This window comes from Schistocerca gregaria, chromosome 3 (genome assembly GCF_023897955.1).
Source record: "Schistocerca gregaria isolate iqSchGreg1 chromosome 3, iqSchGreg1.2, whole genome shotgun sequence".
In the NCBI taxonomy this organism is placed as follows: domain Eukaryota; kingdom Metazoa; phylum Arthropoda; class Insecta; order Orthoptera; family Acrididae; genus Schistocerca; species Schistocerca gregaria.
Genome location: NC_064922.1, coordinates 692,200,828 through 692,222,932, shown reverse-complemented (window position 1 = coordinate 692,222,932; position 22,105 = coordinate 692,200,828). Strand labels below are relative to the sequence as shown.

General features: G+C 43.7%; 1 protein-coding gene across 1 annotated transcript in view; it reads left to right on the top strand.

The window, feature by feature from the left end:
• Positions 1-22,105, top strand: part of LOC126354224 (uncharacterized) — a 280,875-nt gene that overhangs the window by 234,787 nt on the left and 23,983 nt on the right. The window contains exon 8 of the mRNA XM_050003708.1: positions 18,628-18,853. Within this exon, the coding sequence (XP_049859665.1) occupies positions 18,628-18,853 (226 nt within the window). The remainder of the gene's footprint in view (positions 1-18,627; positions 18,854-22,105) is intronic.

Below are 22,105 nucleotides of genomic sequence, written 5' to 3'. Positions count from 1 at the left end.
TTAATACTTTGTGCAGTGAGCTTACATTTGTTGTTCATCAGCGCCCCTAAAAGTTTCTATCATCGTCACGGAAACACACTGTTTAGTCCGGTAGTCACAGCGACAAACAACTTATGCACATGGCCAAAACTGAAAACTAAATAATCAGCTTGTCTATAATGTGGAACACACCAGCAAAATATGGATCCAAGGGCGGGGCAACCGAGGCATTGTCTTGGGGTTCTCCGAGGTTAAAGGGATCTTGCCACCAGAAAAATAAATGAAAAAACGAAAAATTAAAATGTAAAAGTTAGTAAAATAGGTCAGTCAATTTAAATCTTATTCTGTAGTCAAATAATCAAAGTTGTTTTTTGAAATCATTCAGACGTAAACAAGTATGAATCATTTAGTCAATTTTAGTCATCTGAAAACGCTGTGTTCAGTGCGTCTTTGTACTCCTAAACGAAAGCAGGTGAAGCATGCGGAATTAAAGATCACAGAAACGATATATGTAATTGAGTCACTAGGAACCATAAGGTCCTAAAGCATACCGTGGTCGATTTTGAGATTGTAGCATGTATGCACGCTCCTTACACCTGTTGATCTTACGGTGAACCAGCTTTATCAGTGCTGTAACGCTACGCTGTATATACGAACATTCGCGAAAAGCTGTCTCGCCAATTTCTGTGATATTCCTTTCAATGGGGCCCAAAGTACAAATTTTCATTGCTGTCGGAGAGCTCACTGGCGCCCATTTCTTTATAAGGGCTAGAAGCTCTTGGAAGGAGAGCTCACTTGCGCCCATTTCTCCATAAAAGCTGCAAGCTCTTGGAAGAATGTGCCAATGGCCTTGCCGCAGTGGTAAAACCGGGTCCAGTCAGATCACAGAAGTTAAGCACTGTCGGGCTGGGCTAGCACTCTGATGGGTGACCATCCGGTCTGCCGAGCGCTGTAGGCAAGCGGAGTGCACTCAGCCACTCAGCCCTTGTGAGACCAACTGATGAGCTACTTGATTGAGAAGTAGCGGCTCCGGTCGCGGAAACAGACATACGGCCGGGAGAGCGGTGTGCTGACCACGTGCCCCTCCATACCAGCAACCAGTGACGCCTATGGGGTGAGGACGGCGGCCGGTCGGTACCGTTGAGCCCTCTTGGCAGAATGCGTCACCATAACCTAACGTTCCATTGTTCAGCATTCCAGTCTGTAGAATGGACGCTGAGGATTTTGGAACCTTCAGGAGTATTACCTACCTCACTACCAATTCAAAAGTTGAAGTTCGTGGTAGCAATGTAAATTTCAGCAAATTTTGCAACGATGAAGCTTTCAACATGTTGCCATGAACTGTTGTTTGAAGTAAAACATTCTTCATTGGAGTCGTGGGAGGCTACCATTCTCTTCAAGTCACATCGAGGGAGACACAAATATGTATGTAGAAAACAAATATTAACCTTTTAAAAAGTAATACATAACGAAACTACTAGATCAAACTTGAAACACATAGACTTAACAAAACTAGAATTCACATCTGAAGTGCATAGACAGTTTTATCTGAATCACAAACCATACAATGTGCTTAATGAAAATCACGGTAACGAGGACAATGAAGAGTTGTGATAGGACATGATTGTACGTACTTGGTGGATGCAGTGCCTGCTCTTTATGTTCTGATTCTAGTTTCATGTTAACTACAAACTACACAACAGTCAAAAACACACCGTTGCCACTAGCCTTTATATGAAAGTTTTGTGGATCGACTTCAATAACAATATCCTAAAGTCATTAAAATTTTGTAACATAAAGTGGGTACATAATTTTTAAAGGAAACATAGGATGATGAGACTTGGTTAAAAGAAGAGTCAAGCATACGAAACTGATGTTTGTCTCAAAACTTGGTGTCTGTGCTTTGCGCCCTTATAGTTCTCAGTTACTCATTTCAGTTTGAAATGGCTTGAATTTATTGAGGCGTTCAATGAAGACACTCTTTTCAGTCGTTATGGAAAGCTAAAATTGATAACGGCCCGAAACAATTGAATATCAGTCAGAAGTCACATACAGCCTTTCGATTACAATCGAAACAGCTACTCCCATCAGTTAATGTACCGAGAGGCTGCTTAAGGTGAACGATTAACACTTGCTATGCCAGAAAAGGGATACACAATGACGTAAGTGGTCATACACAAGTGGTACACACTGCTAAAAGTTATTTATCACCGATGTGAAACACAGCATTAAACAATGTCGACTGTAATTTTTCCTACATCGAAGGTGGAGAGGGGAGAAAGGAAAGGAATTGTAGACGTCAGCTGCATCGACACTTTATGAGGAACCAGCGACGACGAGAGAAAATGTGTTGGCCTGAGACTCGAACCCGGGATCTCCTGCTTAGTAGATGCGTCAGCCACTACGCCACCCGGACACAATTTGCGATTGCGCGGATTGTATCGGAACGCCTCCTGGCCAACCCACACTCCCACCGAGCGCCACCTATCGGCATTCCCTCCCCCCCCCCCCCCCCCACCGCCCCCTTCCCCGTGTCCTCCATGCTCGCTACTTTGAGATTCTTGCAGGAAGTTGAATGTAATTGTGTATCGGCACTTAAGGTGGTGGATTCTCCTCCCCCCCCCTTCCTCAATCGAGGCGAATCAATTATTTGAATGCGTGGTGCCTGTTATGCACCATGCGTTCATATAATAGACGTCAGCGCTACTGCGCACAATATCACATGATCGCCAAAGTAGGCAGCGGGAAGAATCAACACTTGGCAGCTCGAATTCCAGCGGCCTCTACCGATTCAGTACTATAAAGAGGAGAACCCGAGAAAAAGTGGCCGCACTCTACTGGGATTGAGGACACTATCTGCACTGGCACTAAGACGAAAGCTAACCTAATTTAATCACAATTAAGCAGAAACAAGAATTTTAAATCGCATTTCATTATGATTTGAAAAGCAAATTAGTTTTCCCACATAAATATAACTTAATGCCTGAAAGTCGTCTGCAATCGTTAGAAATTCGTATAAAAATGTGTTATTTCTGATGACATATGCTTGGAAAATCTATTCTTCGAGGCACAAACGTGAAACGTGGAAAGTGATCTCTGTATTCGTTCAAATAGACATTCAATCGACTAGTCGAACAACATGCTCATTGAGGGCGGGACATTCATGTTTCCCGCCAGTCGCCTCGTCTCAGAATGGTGCTAAAGCCGTTGACAGACGGGCAGGGAATTCAAATACTGAGCGTTGAGCGTGCCAAGTTTCCGGCGTCATACCAAGGAAAAACCACGTTGGGGAGACCTTCCAAACTCGCAGAGAGTGTTCATCGGAGGTGAGGGTATCACCTGGAGTGCCCCATGGAAGTGTGGTAGGTCCGCTGTTGTTTTCTATCTACATAAATGATCTTTTGGATAGGGTGGATAGCAATGTGTGGCTGTTTGCTGATGATCCTGTGGTGTACGGGAAGGTGTCGTCGTTGAGCGACTGTAGGAGGATACAAGATGACTTGGACAGGAATTGTGATTGGTGTAAAGAATGGCAGCTAACTCTAAACATAGATAAATGTAAATTAATGCAGATCAATAGGAAAAAGAATCCTGTAGTGTTTGAATACTCCATTAGTAGTGTAGCGCTTGACATAGTCACATCGATTAAATATTAGGGCGTAACATTGCAGAGCGATATGAAGTGGGACAAGCATGTAATGGCAGTTGTGGGGAAGGCGGATAGTCGTCTTCGGTTCACTGGTAGAATTTCGGGAAGATGTGGTTCATCTGTAAATGAGACCGCTTATGAAACACTAATACGACCTATTCCTGAGTACTGCTCGAGCGTTTGGGAGCCCTATCAGGTCGGATTGAGGGAGGACATAGAAGCAATTTAGAGGCGAACTGCTAGATTTGTTACTGGTAGGTTTGATCATCACGCTAATGTTACGGAAATGCAACAGGAACTCGGGTGGGAGTCTCTAGAGGAAATGAGGCGTTCTTTTCCTGAATCGCTACTGAGGAAATTTAGAAACCAGCATTTGAGGCTGACTGCAGTACAGTTTTACTGCCACCAACTTACATTTCGCGGAAAGACCACAAAGATAAGATAAGAGAGATTAGGGCTCGTACAGATGCATATAGGCAGTCATTTTTCCCTCGCTCTGTTTGGGAGTGGAACACGGAGAGAAGATGCTAGTTGTGGCACGAGGTACTCTCCGCCACGCACCGTGTGGTGGATTGCGGAGTATGTATGTTGATGTAGAAATAAATATCTAGCATGTGAGATATTGTTGTTCAAATGTGTGTGAAATCTTATGGGAGTTAACTGATGTGAGATGTTCTGAACTTGCGTTTGACAGCAGGCCAGTGAGATGGTAGAACGCCACCTGTGTCACATGAAGACATCTCTCTTCAGTAAAGGGCTGAGAGACGCCATATTGCCTTTTAGTTGAAGGTCATATGTATACATGGAGTTTTCGTAAGAGCGTGCGAAAATTTAACAGGACGTAAAGGATGCACCACTGAACAATCTGAGGTAGGGAACCAAGGGTCGGAGAAGCCAGCTGAAGGAGATAGTACGAATGAAATCACGTTACTGTGTATTTGTTTATTTACATTAGTTAACTGCAAATACCATAATTTATACAATGAACCTACCATTTGTGCCGTATCTTACAAAATTTGTTGAAACTGACGGCCATCAACCTCAATACAAGCATGACATCGGCGAGCAAGATTCTGACGCTCCCTGACAAACATGCCTGGTGCACTTCGAGTCACGTCACAGGGAGGTACAATTCGGGCAACTAATTCTATCTCAGTATCCACTGTGGTCTCATACTTTTGTAAACCCCCGTCGTCAGTTCTGTAAAGGCCTCGTCGCTACTGCTGTGGAGGCCTATTTGCCACTGTTGTTACGGTAGGCCGAGATTGTAAGTTCTTGAAACGGTTTCTGGTGCAGTACACCGCTAAGACAATTTGTCTCTGCCACTACTACACAGCTATGCCCCAGGGTCAAGTATTAGGATAGGAGATCGTAGGTTCTACAACACTCCGGCAAATAAGTAACGAAGTCACACAAATGAGTTAAAAGGTTTACTTATCTTTGTGACTAGTTGAATAATGAAGTCTGCAACACTGTTTGTAATATAACACGAAAAAGGCACTCAATGGCTAAGTGCAAATAATTGCAGCTAAACTTCACAGTACATAGCAAATGCAATTTACAATAACTCTCTGTTCACTTTTAAGACTTCACTAAACTACGTTCGGTGTCTGAATCAGCCCTGGGTGATGATCTATAACCAAGTGGACGAGAGCTGCTCTTCTATCTTTCGAGTTGGCTTCTGTCCGTTGCCCTCCGGTCATTGGCAGATTGTACGCGACCGGCAATTGGCCAAGGCGAAGTCGACATCTTCAACCTCAGCGCCGTACGTGGCGCTGGTAGAATTGCCGCAAGTGGCGAGTCTCTATTGCACCGACACCAGTTCACATCTCTGCGCCTGCGATGCTTTTGCCCTAGCTGTCTCTTGTTCGGACGACAAGCACATACACGAGTGGCTTTAGATAACCCTATAGGAAATAATGGAGGGTACTGGGGTGAGGTGACCTCACCGACCATGGAATAAGGCTTCCCCTTTCAATCCAGCGACCAGGGAATACTGTACTCGGTCTGTTTCATCGTACTGTACTGTACGTCTCTGAATAGCACTAAGTAATGAACTGGTCTGTCGTTGATTCATAGCTCGTTCTGTCATGGGACAATGTAAATACGATACAACAGAGCCACCTTGCGGGCAAGTAAAGTAAGCAAAACCTGCATCATGACTTCCTGGTAATCAGGCTCGTCTTCCTTGTGCCCTTGCAGAAAATAAAGACTGCACACGTAAATAAACAGCACATTACGTGTAAACTTGTACGCATGTTAGTTGTAAATAAGCTGGAAAACAGTAATGCTAGACAAAGCGGTGGACAAGTTTACTTCTATGTCTCCTTAAGCTGGCTTCTCCGACCCCATGTTCCCAACCTCAAACAGTTCTGTGGAGCTTTCTCTATGTCCTGCAACATCTTTGCACGCTCTTACCGAAACACCCTGTACAAACAAACCGTTTTCTAAGCTCTAACAAATTGAGAAATCTCGAAAATCCGTCTTTAATTGTATGATTTGTTGTAAAATGTCGGGAAACGTCATATTTTTGGTTAAAGAATTACTGTAACTTGCGTATTATCAAAGTATGCCAGAACAAGCCAAAGGTACTTTGAGGAGACATCAAAAACACATCGTTGTTGGCACAATTTGTTATAATTAGATGCTAGTTAGTAACATATCGACGATAAACTTTCAGGAGATGGAAAGTGTGGTCGCAAACAGTTCACAATAGTTGTGGCATAATGAGTAAAGACATAGAATTGTGCGTTGACAGATGCTAAGTTGCTGGTTCGCGTCGCACTGGATCCAAACATTTCTTGTACTAACCTTCGTGTTTTCTAATACGTTCTGATACTTTCGTGTTAGCGTAATAGAAATATATTCTATGATATTCAATGTTACGTAAATATTCGTAGCTAATAAGTGCGCTCTTTCTGAGGAGTGCGTTTGTTCGATTGACTTTATCTTCAAGACAGCTTGCATTACTTACAGTAAGATTTTTTAACTTTCTTGTTTCAAGTCTTGTATTTCACTTGTAAAGATTCTACTACTGAGTAGAAACAGTGAATAAGTAAGAATGCCCTTAGGATTACATTAAAATGTGATAATAATGAAATAATTTTTATCCTACATTGAGAACTGTTCCAAACTTGTATCGTGATATTTGTAATGGAACTTTTACAAGCCAGTGTCCTTATTAACTGGACATTGTACTTTCCTTTTTGCGTCATAACATGTTCTTGCGTATTGAATATTTTATTTATGCACACCACAGACAGAGCAACATGACTAGCTTATGAGCAAGGGATCAAATGTGTGTTTTAATAGAGTTAACGTGAGAATTTCACGACCGTCCATTTCGTAAACAGTTTAATTTTCGAGTCAGATACAGCCAACAATTGGTGCTGGAGTGCGCTGTGATCACGTGTACCATACGTAAATTGAGTGTGGAGGAGGGAGAAAGGAAAGGAAAGGGACTATTGATATGAGCTTCAAGGGGACTTTACGCAGAATCATTGGCGATGAGTGAAAATGAGTGCCGGGTGGGGATTCGAACCCAGAATCTCCTGCTTGCAAGGCAGTTCGTTAACCACTGCGCCAACCAGACACAGCGGTCAGCGCCCCTGCGTGGACCATCTCCGTATGCATCGCGGCCGACCTACACACCCACTCAGCACCGACTATCGAAGATCCCTGCCCGCGTCTTTCATGCTCGCTACTTTGAGGTTCCCCCAGCAGGTCAGACGTAATCGTGCATCCGCAATGAAAAAAATGGTTCAAATGGCTCTGAGCACTATGGGACTCAACTGCTGTGGTCATCAGTCCCCTAGAACTTAGAACTACTTAAACCTAACTAACCTAAGGACATCACACACATCCATTCCCGAGGCAGGATTCGAACCTGCGACCGTAGCAGTCGCACGGTCGCAATGAAAAAGGTGGATTCGTTGCCCATGGAAGCGAATCAGTTTATGAATGCGTGGTGTCTGTTTTTTTTCGACATATCCAAAAGAACAGACACCACACATTCATATAACACGTGCCCTATGCACAAGTAGCATCATTTCTGAGCGTTTAGCACAACGTTGAACTCGGCATGCTTAACTTTGACGTCTGAAAACACGGGCCGTGTGGCGACGGCTGAAAAAAATGGTTCAAATGGCTCTAAGCACTATGGCACTTAACATCTGAGGTCATCAGTCCCCTAGACTTGGAATTACTTACACCTGCTAGAAGCCGACCTCGGGGAAGATCAGTTTGGATTCCGTAGAAATATTGGAACACGTGAGGCAATACTGACCTTACGACTTATCTTAGAAGAAAGATTAAGGAAAGGCAAACCTATGTTTCTAGCATTTGTAGACTTGCTTTCGACAATGTTGACTGGAATGCTCTCTTTCAAATTCTGAAGGTGGCAGGGGTAAAACACAGGGAGCGAAAGGCTATTTACAATTTGAACAGAAAACAGATGGCATGAAAGGGAAGCAGTGGTTGGGAAGGGAGTGACACAGGGTAGTAGCCCCCCCCCCCCCCCCATGTCACTCAATCTGTATATTGAGCAAGCAATAAAGGAAACAAAAGAAAAATTCGGAATAGGTATTAAAATCCATAGAGAAGAAATAAAAACTTTGAGGTTCGCCGATGACATCGTAATTCTGTCAGAGACAACAAAGGACTTGGAAGAGCAGTTGAACGGAATGGACAGTGCCTTGAAAGGAGGATATAATATGAACATCAACAAACGCAAAACGAGGATAATCGAATGTCTAAACATTCATGGTGGTGTCTGTTTGTTCTATATCGTGTCTCCCTACCACTTTCGCGCAACGACGTTCTGTGCGTGTTTTTTAGGGAATTAACTACACTCCTGGAAATGGAAAAAAGAACACATTGACACCGGTGTGTCAGACGCACCATACTTGCTGCGGACACTGCGAGAGGGCTGTACAAGCAATGATCACACGCACGGCACAGCGGACACACCAGGAACCACGGTGTTGGCCGTCGATTGGCGCTAGCTGCGCAGCATTTGTGCACCGCCGCCGTCAGTGTCAGCCAGTTTGTCGTGGCATACGGAGCTCCATCGCAGTCTTTAACACTGGTAGCATGCCGCGACAGCGTGGACGTGAACCGTATATGCAGTTCACGGACTTTGAGCGAGGGCGTATAGTGGGCATGCGGGAGGCCGGGTGGACGTACCGCCGAATTGCTCAACACGTGGGGCGTGAGGTCTCCACAGTACATTGATGTTGTCGCCAGTGGTCGGCGGAAGGTGCCCGCGGCCGTCGACCTGGGACCGGACCGCAGCGACTCACGGATGCACGCCAAGACCGTAGTATCCTACGCAGTGCCGTAGGGGACCGCACCGCCACTTCCCAGCAAATTAGGGACACTGTTGCTCCTGGGGTATCGGCGAGGACCATTCGCAACCGTCTCCATGAAGCTGGGCTACGGAGCCGCACACCGTTAGGCCGTCTTCCGCTCACGCCCCAACATCGTGCAGCCCGCCTCCAGTGGTGTCGCGACAGGCGTGAATGGAGGGACGAATGGAGACGTGTCGTCTTCAGCGATGAGAGTCGCTTCTGCCTTGGTGCCAATGATGGTCGTATGCGTGTTTGGCGCCGTGCAGGTGAGCGCCACAATCAGGACTGCATACGACCGAGGCACACAGGGCCAACACCCTGCATCATGGTGTAGGGAGCGATCTCCTACACTGGCCGTACACCTCTGGTGATCGTCGAGGGGACACTGAATAGTGCACGGTACATCCAAACCGTCATCGAACCCATCGTTCTACCATTCCTAGACCGGCAAGGGAACTTGCTGTTCCAACAGGACAATGCACGTCCGCATGTATCCCGTGCCACCCAACGTGCTCTACAAGGTGTAAGTCAACTAGCCTGGCCAGCAAGATCTCCGGATCTGTCCCCCATTGAGCATGTTTGGGACTGGATGAAGCGTCGTCTCACGCGGTCTGCACGTCCAGCACGAACGCTGGTCCAACTGAGGCGCCAGGTGGAAATGGCATGGCAAGCCGTTCCACAGGACTACATCCAGCATCTCTACGATCGTCTCCATGGGAGAATAGCAGCCTGCATTGCTGGATATACACTGTACTAGTGCCGACATTGTGCATGCTCTGTTGCCTGTGTCTATGTGCCTGTGGTTCTGTCAGTGTGATCATGTGATGTATCTGACCCCAGGAATGTGTCAATAAAGTTTCCCCTTCCTGGGACAATGAAATCACGGTGTTCTTATTTCAATTTCCAGGAGTGTAGTTTGAACCTGGGACCTGTTGCTGGTAAGGAGACGCCAGACCACAAATGACATGTAGAATTCAGATGAGTTCAGTGAGACTAGCGATGATATAACCAAATACTTGATGATCTCAGCGTCAGCTCCACTGCACTCCCTGTAAAAGAATACTAACTAAATTTAGTAGAAGGGGTTCAAGGCTTTCCTGTTTTTAGTTAGCTGGTAAAATAACGTCGAAAATGCAGTTAAGTTTACCATTGGAAATTTTATTCTACTCACAAAACATTGTTTATAAATTGCACTATTGATAAAAGGAGATGTTTTAATACAGTATGGTAAAAACCAACTGCGTTCAACAAAAATGTGAACGAATTTTCCCTGAATGGGTTTCCAAGTTCTACAATCGATCGAACGATGACCTATGCCATATCACATCTATAATCTAGGTTTAATTTAATTTTCACAAAAGAGAAAACTATCAAAATGGTCTACAGTGACCCTCAATTATCTTTAATTACTTATCTAACTTGTCGTAAATTACGGTGGCTGATGTGGCTTCTCAATAACTATATAAAAGAAAAATCATCGCGTTTCAGATCTGTTCTTCAAGTGGCAAATGTGAACACCATGAGCTTTACCTTACGATCTACACTAGTATTACGCAAAAAAGGGGATGTAACAGATGAGACTTCTGCAGTTCTGAGTGAAGCCTTATGCGCTCAAAAATGCGGCATCGCGTGCGTTCATTACCTTGTCGGTGTTTAGGCAGCGTCAGGGCAGCAGCGGGCAGCACAGCTCCGCTCACCTCGCCATCTCGGAAGCAACTCTGCCCTATCTTCTCCTTACTACAATTTACCAAAGTCGGTTAAAAAAAAACTATCTGGCTGTGTTTTCATCTGACCAATCAGGGTCTCAATGTTAACCTTGAGCTCCGCCTACAAACATTCTGTCTATCCAATGAGAAACGTTATACTTTTAGTGGTGGGGTAATGTTTTTAAAGTTTGCAACGTAACAGAGACGCTAAAAAGTCTCACGCTAAAACCTGCAGCTGGTGTGGTCCTTTTAGCCTTATCGTAAGATCTATACTGTTCTTCTGGAGGGCTTTATCTTTTAACATGGGGGTGGTCCTTGACGTACCTGAGATGCGAAAAAGTCTCACGCTAAAACTTGCGGGTGGTAGTGGCCATTTTTTGTGTTATCGTAAGATCTATACTGTTTTTCTGGAGGGCTCTAGCTTTTAACATGGGCTGGGGGGTGGTCCTTGACCTAACAGGGACGCGAAAAAGTCTCACGCTAAAACGTGTGGGTGGTAGTCTTAGAGGAAGACTGGCGACGTGGGTGTCCAGTCCGTCCCTTATCGTAGGGCCTTCTAGCTTAACACGGTTCTGCTCTTGGCTTCTGTTCTCGTTTCTCCCCTCGGAACTGCGTCGGTCTCACGGTGGGAAGGTATGACATGCATTTAGGCATTCTTGTGTTAGTCTGTGGTTTTCCATTTGCTCACTCGTTACTCGTATTACTTTGGTTAATTTAATGTCACGATTTATTCTGTGCTATGTGACTGGGTTTGCTTATCATGTCAGGGTTTTCATGGAAGGTGTTGGATTTGCCTGACACCTTACAAATGTAGTCGAATTAAGTCGAGTGATGCTGAGGGTATTAGATTAGTTTTGCTATTTGGGGAACAAAATAACTGATGTTGGTCAAAGTAGAGAGGATATAAAATGTAGGCTGGCAATGGCAAGGAAAGCGTTTCTGAAGAAGAGAAATTTGTTAACATTGAGTATAGGTTTAAGTGTCAGGAAGCCGTTTTTGATAATATTTGTATGGAGTGTAGCCATCTATGGAAGTGATACATGGAGGATAAATAGTTTGGACAAGAAGAGATAGAAGCTTTCGAAATGTGGTGCTAGAGAAGAATTCTGAAGAATAGATGATTATTGTATTGTATTGTATTGTATGTTAACCGGGGACCTAGAAACGACGGAGAGGCTCCGTCCCCGCCGCAGCCACAGTGGTCAACTACCCCACAACGACTACCGCATTCCACTTCACCCCTCCGCCGCCCCAAACCGAACCCAGGGTTATTGTACGGTTCGGCCCCGGGTGGACTTCCCCAGGTAACGCCTCACACCAGAGGAGTGTAGCCCCTATGTTTGCATGGTAGAGTAATGGTGGTGTACGCTTACGTGTAGAACTTGTTTGCGCAGCAATCGCCGTCATAGTGTAACTGAGGTGGAAAAAGAGAAACCAGCCCGCATTCGCCGAGGCAGATGGAAAACCGCCTAAAAACCATCCACAGGCTGGCCGGTTCACCGGACCTCGACACTAATCCGCAGGACGGGTTCGTACCGGGGACCTGCGCTCCTTTCCGCCCGGAAAGTCCTGCGTTAGACCGCACAGCCAACCGGGTGGGCTTCGATGGGTAGATCACATAACTAATGAGGAGGTATTGAATAAAATTGGGAAAAGAGGAGTTTGTGGCACAACTTGACTAGAAGAAGGGACCGGTTGGTAGGACATGTTCTGAGGCATCACGGGATCACAAATTTAGCATTGGAGGGCAGCGTGGAGGATAAAAATCGTAGAGGGAGACCAAGGGATGAATACACTAAGTAGATTCAGAAGGATGTAGGTTGCAGTAAGTACTGGGTGATGAAGAAGCTTGCACAAGATAGAGTAGCATGGAGAGCTGCATCAAACCAGTCTCAGGACTGAAGACCACAACAACAGCAACAAGTAACCTAAGGACATCTCAGACATCCATGCCCGAGGCAGGATTCGAACCTGCGACCGTAGCGGTCGCGCGGTTCCAGACTGAAGCGCCTAGAACCACTCGGCCACAACGGCCGGCTTACCGTAAGTAACGATAAGGTCGTTAGCGTGGGAAACCTTCAATCGAGGGGAGATAAATAACAAATGTTTTATATGTCAAAACACAGGCCTTTGTGTGAACGATATTACCAGCAGCCGTTTTACAATGCACGTTTACTAGAAGAGTTTGCACCCTCCTTCGCCATAAAATGGTTTTTTCAAGCTGATATTTATAACTATGACAGTATTCTTTGAGTATGATCCTGTGAAGGCTGTCTAAATGTATTAAATGCAAGGGATACAGAAGTGTCATATTAAAGCAGAAGAAACATGCTACGTTAGAAAATTCTCTTTTATTCTTCAGTCTCATTTGTACATTTTTAATTTCCTACAGCTATCCCACTCTGAGAGCTCAAATGTTACCTGGACTGTCACCAACCAACATTTGACCCCGGAAACTACATATAGGACGCTGATATAAACGTTCCCGATTATTTAATGTGGAACCTCGTAGCATATTTTTCCTGGTAATAAGCCGTATATGTGCCAAGTTTGTTGAAATTGTCACAAATTGTTCAAATGGCTCTGAGCACTATGGGACTGAACAGCTGTGGTCATCAGCCCGCTAGAACTCAGAACTACTTAAATCTAACTAACCTAAGGACATCACACACATCCATGCCCGAGGCAGGATTCGAACCTGCGAGCGCAGCTGTCGCGCGGTTCCAGACTGTAGTGCCTAGAACCGCTCGGCCTCTCCGGCCGACCGAATAAGGGTAGCTATGTAGGAGGGGACCCCACCTTATCTATTTGACCCGATGTAGCAGACTTCCCGACAATGAGCTTTGTGACCTGTGATGTCAACGTCGTGTTTGCGACCACAAATATTTTAGTCGTGGTTTCCGACTCACAAAGGAACCCGCGACAGTGGGGAGAGGGGCTCTGCCGACCGTTTTATAATAAGAACATCCCTTCGTATTTTATCCAGGCTAAGGATTCTCTGTGCACATAGAACATAGGCTAGTTCAATTTTTAAATTTCTTTTTTTACTTTTTATTTTTAAGTTTTTTTTTGTTTCTGCAGCAAATGTGTGAGGTCGAGTATTGACAGTTTGACAATATTCTCAATTCACATGCTGATAGCGCTTCATGAACCAGTGACATGCCGTTAGTGTGCACTATTTATATTTTCATTTCACTTTTGTGCATATGATATCTCATATTTTATTTTTCAAGTAACCTTTTAACACAAAACCATTTTAACAGACCAATGCGAGGATAATACGGTATGTAGCATTTTAGGATGGTCAACAGAGGTTTCCCTATGACATTGCTTACTTTGTTAATTCGAAAATATAGTATAGGTGGCTGTATGACATAGTAGTTAGGAAAAACAGCTTCCACTTCGAAAAATACGTCATATATCTGCAATGTCCAGTAAGGGGTCAGCAAAATACATGTCAGTTTCACTATATTATTACCGTTCAAAAGGTAAGAAAAATTCGAAAGACCTACTTGTCGCCAGAAATCTCTAAAATATTCCTGGTCTTTCGTCGACATCGACTGCCTTTCTCATTAACGTATTTTGTTTCTTTGTTTTATCTCGTGTCAACATTAGTATCATGCTGTACGATGCAGGACTCGTCGGAAAGTAATTTATAAAGTCTTTTGGGTACGTGTTTCTTATTTGTCAGTGATTTAAAATGTGACCCGTAGCTCTCTTTTTTGTGACCATTCTCTTTTTCACTGTTTTCTGTTTCTGGCAAGCCATAGCTAATATAACAGCAGCATTCGCTTTCTCTTGGGTGTTCGACATATTAACCTTGTAAAACCGCACTGTTAACTGACGATTTTGCCAATATTATTTATGATGTGAGGTTACTTAATTATATTGAAGGTTCGAGAAATTACTACTGTCAATAAATGCCGAACGTGGGCAGACCCCGTAGACCGTCAGTGGAAGACGCTCTGGTCAGAAAACCCAAGATGCAAAGCTGCTTGACCTCAAATCCCACGGAACCTGTGACACCTACAAAAGGGTCGGAATCACTACGGTCGGAAAGGTCGAATAGCCCTTGTCCGTGGGTCGCCATGACTCACGGCAACTAGAAACAATCAGGTAAGCCATTCTGAGGCTGCCGCGCTGCTATTGGCCAACGCCAATGACGTCAAAGTGAATACTGTTCTACCGCGGTCCGCAAGAGTTTTAACATTAGTCTCATGAACTGAATGTTGTTAAGTGTTGATGCACATTATTAATCGCTTAAACCCGAAACTATAATAAATAAGCACTTTTATGCTATAATAACTCCACCTCTGCGGTTCTAGGCGCTACAGTCTGGAACCGCGCGACCGCTACGTTCGCAGGTTCGAATCCTGCCTCGGGCATGGGTGTGTGTGATGTCCTTAGGTTAGTTAGGTTTAAGTAGTTCTGCGTTCAAAAACACACACTGTAGCTCAGGGATATCACGAAGGAACCCATTGAAGATTTTCCTTTGCGGCAAGTTTTAGTTTGTGTGTACATATCCCTTTTCAAACGAAGGTTCTTGGCCTTACGTAGACGGAAACTACTTTGTGATGCATTTCGGAAACTTTGAAGTTGTTCTAGAATTTACATTTTGCATCACTCCGTCACACTTAGCAACATGTCGCCCATGAAAACTACTAAATACCACTTCAGACTCATTTATTTCTTGAACCAATCAATTGAAGGATATTACAGAGATCCAGTCATTGCCGGTGATGTAATCTGAATCCGGAAGAAGTTTCTCTGAAACTGTACCCAAAGAACTGTCAATGTAGTCTCACCTGACGTGAAATATTGTCTAATTTCTTCTTTTACTGCAGAAAAAAACAACAGACAACTGACTCTAAATAATGAGAAGTATGAAGACATCCAGTTGAGTAATAAAAGAAATACGCTAAATTTCGGTTACATGATACATCACGCAAATCTAAAGGCTGTAAATTAAAGTAAATATTTAAGGATTGCAGTTACGAATAACTAAGATTGGAACGATCACATAACTAATGTTGTGCGGAAAGCAAACCAAAGACAGCAATTTATTTGCAGAATACTTAGAAAATGTAACAGATCTATTAAAGAGAAGGTTTACATTAAGCTTATCCGACCACTCCTGGAATACTGCTGTCCGGTGTACGATCCGCACCTGATAGTATTGACGGAGGAGGTCGATAAACTTCAAGGCAGGGCACATCGTTTTATATTATCTCCAAATAGGGAAAAGAGGGTCACGGATATGATACACGAACTGGGGTGGCAATCGTTAATACAAAGGCATTTTTCGTTGCAGCAGGATCTTCTCGTGAAATTTCCATCAACAACTTTCTCCTCCGAAAGCGAAAAATAATTATTTTTTTTTGCGCCCACCTACGCAGAGAGAAATGTGTAGAGTAATAAAATAAGAGAAACCAGAGTACGCACGGAAAGACTTAAGTGTTTATTTTCCCCGCGCGATGGTTCAGAGTGGAATGATACAGAAATAGTTTGAAGGTAATTGGATGAAGCCTCTGCCAGGCACTTGGATGCGAAATGCAGAGTAGTCATGTAGATGTATAAGAAGCACATGTATTAACTTCCAAGATATACTTCGAATACTTTGCTTGCACGCCCTTCTTACTTCTTTTCAAAGCGTCGTTTCCTCTCGTAAGAAGTTGTATCCTAGTTTTTAATCGGTCTATTTCGTGTTTAACAGTTGCGTCTAGGTCAAGAACTATCTCTCTGCCGGTCGACTGATCTAATTTAATTTTCTTCGGAGATACAATATTTAAGACAGACAGCATACGCTTTTCTTTTCGCATCAGCAATCTTTTGCTCGTGTTACTTACTACTAATATTTTAGAATAGACCTAGCGTTATTCTAGAAATGAAACATTGGCAACCCAATAAAAAAAATGCTTGAACAATTCCAAACCCGGTAATACATAGAAACGTGTTTCTAAAGAGGATGAATGTCTGGCAGTTATATGTACGTTGTCCTTGCTGGTGCTCGCGACAACCTAGAATGCGTCTCGATACCAATTTGGAATTTTTTGTGACGGCAAAAAATCGCCCTCTAATTATCCTTTCAAAGGAAACCCCAAAAACTCATTTTTTAAAGTCCATTTCATAATCTTCGGAAAGGAAATAATCTCAACAAATTTTTGCACTATTCACATTAACAGGATCAATTCTTTTACAGTGTGACACCCATTTGTGGTGTAGTTCCCTTACCTTTCAGAAATCGATGGTAAACGACATCCACAGTTTTATGTGAAGCATTTTTGCATTCACAAGCATTTTGCATAGCACAATGATTTATGCTTTTGCTCATTCTACTACAAAAGAACCAGCCAGATCAATAGCTAATAAGCAACTGCGTGCTATTTATGTCATCGCAGGGGTTTGGGAATTTGCTTGCATTAACAATGCACGTGTAGCATTAGCGTCTACCGCTTCTCGTTTCCCGCTTCCCGTATTGCTAATGACGTCACGGCGTTTCGCCAGCAGTCTGCCTGGGAAGCCAGTAGGGCATGCCCTGGTTATGACTATTGTTAAGGCGCCCGTAAACCACCAAAGGTGTCTGACAAAATCGCTGTCATCTAGCCACAGATTTACCAAGCAAGTCCGTACACGTTCAAATAATGCTTGTCAATTTAACCTCACTTCAACGCAAACGCTTGTGTATTTTGGAAGTAGTGAGAATGGGCACAAATGCAGACAAAAGCAGTACTGCCACTGACTTTGTCAGTCTGTTTAAAAAAGAAGAAAACATGATGCCGGTCCAGGGAGTAGTTTAAAATGAGAATTATACAACATGAAATCTGTTAGCGGAAATGATGATTACATCAACTTTCTGCGGATTGACAGTGAAACGTTTAATAACTTGTTTAGTGTTACTTCATCTCGCATTGAAAAAGAAGCCACAAGTACGCGTAAATTTATTCTCTTCTACTTGGTCCGCTAATGACAAGTAATTAGCCGGCCGGGGTGGCCGAGTGGTTCTAGGCGCTACGGTCTGCAACCGCGCGACCGCTACGGTTGCAGGTTCGAATCCTGCCTCGGGCATGGATGTGTGTGATGTCCTTAGGTTAGTTAGGTTTAAGTAGTTCTGCGTTCTAGGAGACTGATGACCTCAGCAGTTAAGTCCCATAGTGATCAGAGCCATTTGAACTTTTTTTTTTTTAGACAAGTCATTAAAATACTGCAATGTGTGAACATATAGCTCACATCGTCAAAGGAAGAACCAGAGAACTTCGATTTCTTTTATTTCAATCCACTCCGCTTGTATGCCTAAAATATTGATTGTGTTCATAAATCCTTCGTGCGTTTATATATGGCTGGGAAAGGTGTGGTAACACCACCGTTTTGGTAATTATTGATCGTAGTTTTCGTATTAGTAGAAACTGACGATACAGTATGGTTCAAATGGCTCTGAGCACCATGGAACTTAACTTCTGAGATCATCAGTCCCCTAGAATTTAGAACTACTTAAACTTAGCTAACCCAAGGACATCACACACATCCATGCCCGAGGCAGGATTCGAACCTGTGACCGTAGCTGTTGCGTGGTTCCAGAGTGTATGACGATACAGTAGATAAATCGTAATAAAATAAATGTTGACTAAATATATACGGCGAAACGTCGACACAAACCATGTCCGCCATCTTGTCAAGCTTTATGTCAGTCAAAATTTCTCACAAACACGTCGAGCACGAACTATGCTTGACCAACACGTCAAACTGCATCGTACACGGTCAGATATTTGGCAAGCAAAGTTAAGTTTGACAAAATGTTTGCTCGTTTAGAGGGCTCTTAACGACCGTGAGTGAATCACTCAAGTCGGCGTCTTTTGAGTGATGTTTAGTGCAGTTGTGTTCAGTCAGCGCTGCGCCATCCGTCGTAATACGAGCGGGGCGGCAGCAGTAACGCGATTCTGCCCCTCAGGAGTACTGCCTGGACGTGCTGGAGCCGGCGGGCCACGGACGCAGGAGGCGAGACGAGGCCGGCGCCAGAGGCGAGGGCGGCGGCGGCGGCGGCGGCAGCGCCGGAAGTGGCGGCAACAGCAGCGAACAGGCGGGGGAAGCCCCGGCTGGCCCGGCGCATGCGCACCACACGGCGTCCTCCGCCAGATTCCGCGAGAACATCGAGTATTCCGTGCTCATGCCGGGAGGTACGTACTGCGCACTTCGTGAATCGGGCACACACCTTGCTCATAGATTATGCCACATCAGTCGAACACAACGTACTACGATTTACGACGTCTCTGTATTACGAGAAAATATCCAAAACAGAAGAATGGAAGCCGACCTTGGGGAAGGTCAGTTTCGATTCCGGAGAAATGTAGGAACACATGAGGTGGTACTGACCCTAGTAATTATCTTAGAAGATAGGATAAGGAAAGGCAGGCCTGCGTTTATAGGTTTTGTGGACTTAGAGAAAGCTTTTCACAGTCCTCCATTTGAAATTCTGAAGGTGGCAAGGACAAAACACAGGGACTGAAACGCTGCTTCCAACTTGAACAGAAACCAGACGGTAGTTATAAGAGTCTAGGGAACTGAAAGGACAGCAGTAGTTTAGAAGGGAGTGAGACAGGGCTATAGCCTGTCCCCGATCTTATTCAATCTGAACACTAAGCAAGCAGTAAGTAAACAATAGAAAATTTTGGAGTAGGAACTGAAATTCAAGGAGAAGAAATAAAAATTTGAGGTTTTCTGCTAGCATTGTAATTCTGTCAGAGACAGCAAGGCACTTACACGAGCCGTTGAGCGGAACGGACAGTGTCTTGAAAGGAGGATATAAGATGAAAATCAACTAAAGAAAAACAGTGATAATGGAATACAGTCGAATTAAATAAGGTGATGCTGAGTGAATCAGATTAGCAAACGATACTCTGAGAGTATTAGATGAGTTTTCCTTATCGGGCAGCAAAATAACATGATAGCAGAAGTAGAGGGGATATAAAAAGTAGACTGGCAATGGCAAGGGAAGCGTTTTTGTAGAAGATAAATTTGTTAACATCGAATATCGATTTTAAGTGTTGGAAACTCTTTTCTGAAAGTATTTTTATGGAGTATAGCAATCTATGGAAGTGAATCCTGGACGATAAGCAGTTTAGGAGGGAAGAGAACAGACGCTATCGAAATCTGGCGCTACTGGAGAATGCTGAAATTAGAGGGCTAGATCACGTCACTAATGAGGAGGTACTGGATAGAATTGGGGAGACAAGAAATTTGTGGCACCACTCGACTAGAAGAAGAAATCGGTTGGTAGGACACATTCTGAGACGTCATGGGATCACCAGTGTAGTATTGGAGGGAAGTGTGTGGGATAAAAGACGTAGAGGGAGAGCAAGAGGTGAATACAGTAAGCCGATTCAAAAGGATGTAAGTTGCAGTAGTTATTCGGAGATAAAGATGCGTGCATGGAAAGCTGCATCAAACCAATCTTCGGACTCAATATCACAACAATAAATCCAAAACTCCTAAAAAATAAATTTTGTGCGCAAATAGTTACGAGTGCACTGAAACACCGCTAGATATCTCCCCATGCACCCTTGTTATTGTTGCCACTGTGGTGGTCTTCAGCCTGAAGACTGCTCTGATGCAGCTCTCCACGCTACTCTATCCGAATAACTACTGCAACACACATGCATTTGAACTAGCTTACTGCACTAGTCTCTTGGTCTCCCTCTGCACTTTCCTCCAATAACAAACTGAGGATTCCTGGATGCCTTAGAATGTGTCTTATTAAACGATCCCTTTTTTTAGTCACGTTATGCCACAAATTTCTTTTCTGCCCAATTCAATTCAGTACTTCCTCATTAGTTCTTCTGTAACACCACCTTTCAAAAACCTTTATTCTCTTCCTGCCTGAACTGCTTACTGTCCACATTTCACTTCTGTACAAGCTACAGACATATGCCTTCAAAAAAGACTTCCTAACATCTAAATTTAAATTTGATGTTGACATACTTCTCTTCTTCAGAAACGATTTTCTTGCCACTTCCAGTCTACATTTTATATCCCTCTACCTCGGCCGTCATCAGATATTTTACTGTTCAAACAGTAAAATTCATCTACTAATTTTAGTGAGTCATCTCTTAATATAATTCCCCCTGCATCATTTGATTTAATTTGACTACATTCTGTTATCCTTTTTGTGTTTCTTAAGGTTAATCTTATTTATTTCCTCCTTTCAGTACACTGTACACTGCGTTCAGCCGCAATTCCAAGTTCTTTGCTGCCTCTGTCAGAATTACCATGTCACCGGTAAACCTCAAAGCTTTTATTTCTTCTCTCTGAACTTTAATTCCTTCTCCGGATTTTTCTTTGGTTTCCTTTAATGCTTGCTCAGTGTGCAGACTGAATAACATCGGGGATAGGGTACAATTCTGTCTCACTCCGTTCTCAACCGCTGTTCCCCTCTCGTGTCTCTTGACTCTTGTAACTGCCGGCTGCTTTCTATACAAGTTGTATATAGTCTTCCACCCATTGTAATTTTACCTCTGCTACTTTCAGAATTTCAAAGAATGTATTCCAGTCAAAAGCTATCTTTGAATCAACAAAAACTATAAACATGGATTTGCCTTTCTTTAACAACCTTCTGAGATAAGTGTTAGGATCACTATTGCCCCGCACATTCAAAGACTTCCCTGGAATACAAACTCATCTTCTCCGAGATCGGCTTCTGCGAATTTTCCATTCTTCTGTAAATAATTCGTATCGGTATTTCGCAACCATGGCTTATTAATCTGATAGATAATATTCAGGTCTCCCGGCATCTGCATTCTTTTAAATTGGACTTATTCTCAAATCCACCATCAGATTTTCTGGGACACAATCTTCAGACAAGCTTAAAGACTCTTTACTGTTCCCATTTTGCATCGATAGCTACAGAACGCCTTCCCAAATGTTGTTTGGTTATTTGTAACTACTTTCTACTCTTTTCTAGTTCAAAAATGCTACGGACTCCGAAGTTTCCTTGTTTGCTGTCCCTCCATTACACGGCAACAACAGATAACAGTATTCGGTGCCGAGAAGCAATTCAAAATTAATTCTTTTTTTTTTTGTCAGTATTCGGTCGGTTATGTTCCAGGCATTAGGCACTATTGCATCACCTACAAATTGCACAGTCATCTTCCACCGTCTTAAGGAACTAGCGAGATTTCATCGCGTCATGGGCCTTAGTCATATTTCTTCGATTTTTGCTACGTATACAGTTCTAATATAATGTGTTGCTCCCGCGGAGACGCTGATAACCTCGGCGTTGATCGCCCATAGGCTCCTGTTTTGTCGTGACTGACTCTCCCAAGAATATCAGCAATTCTGATGGAATATCATCTTCTTCAGAACCCTTGTTTCGGCTTAGCTCTCCCAGAGTTCAGTCAGATTCTTCTCGCAGTATAATATCTCCCACGTCATCT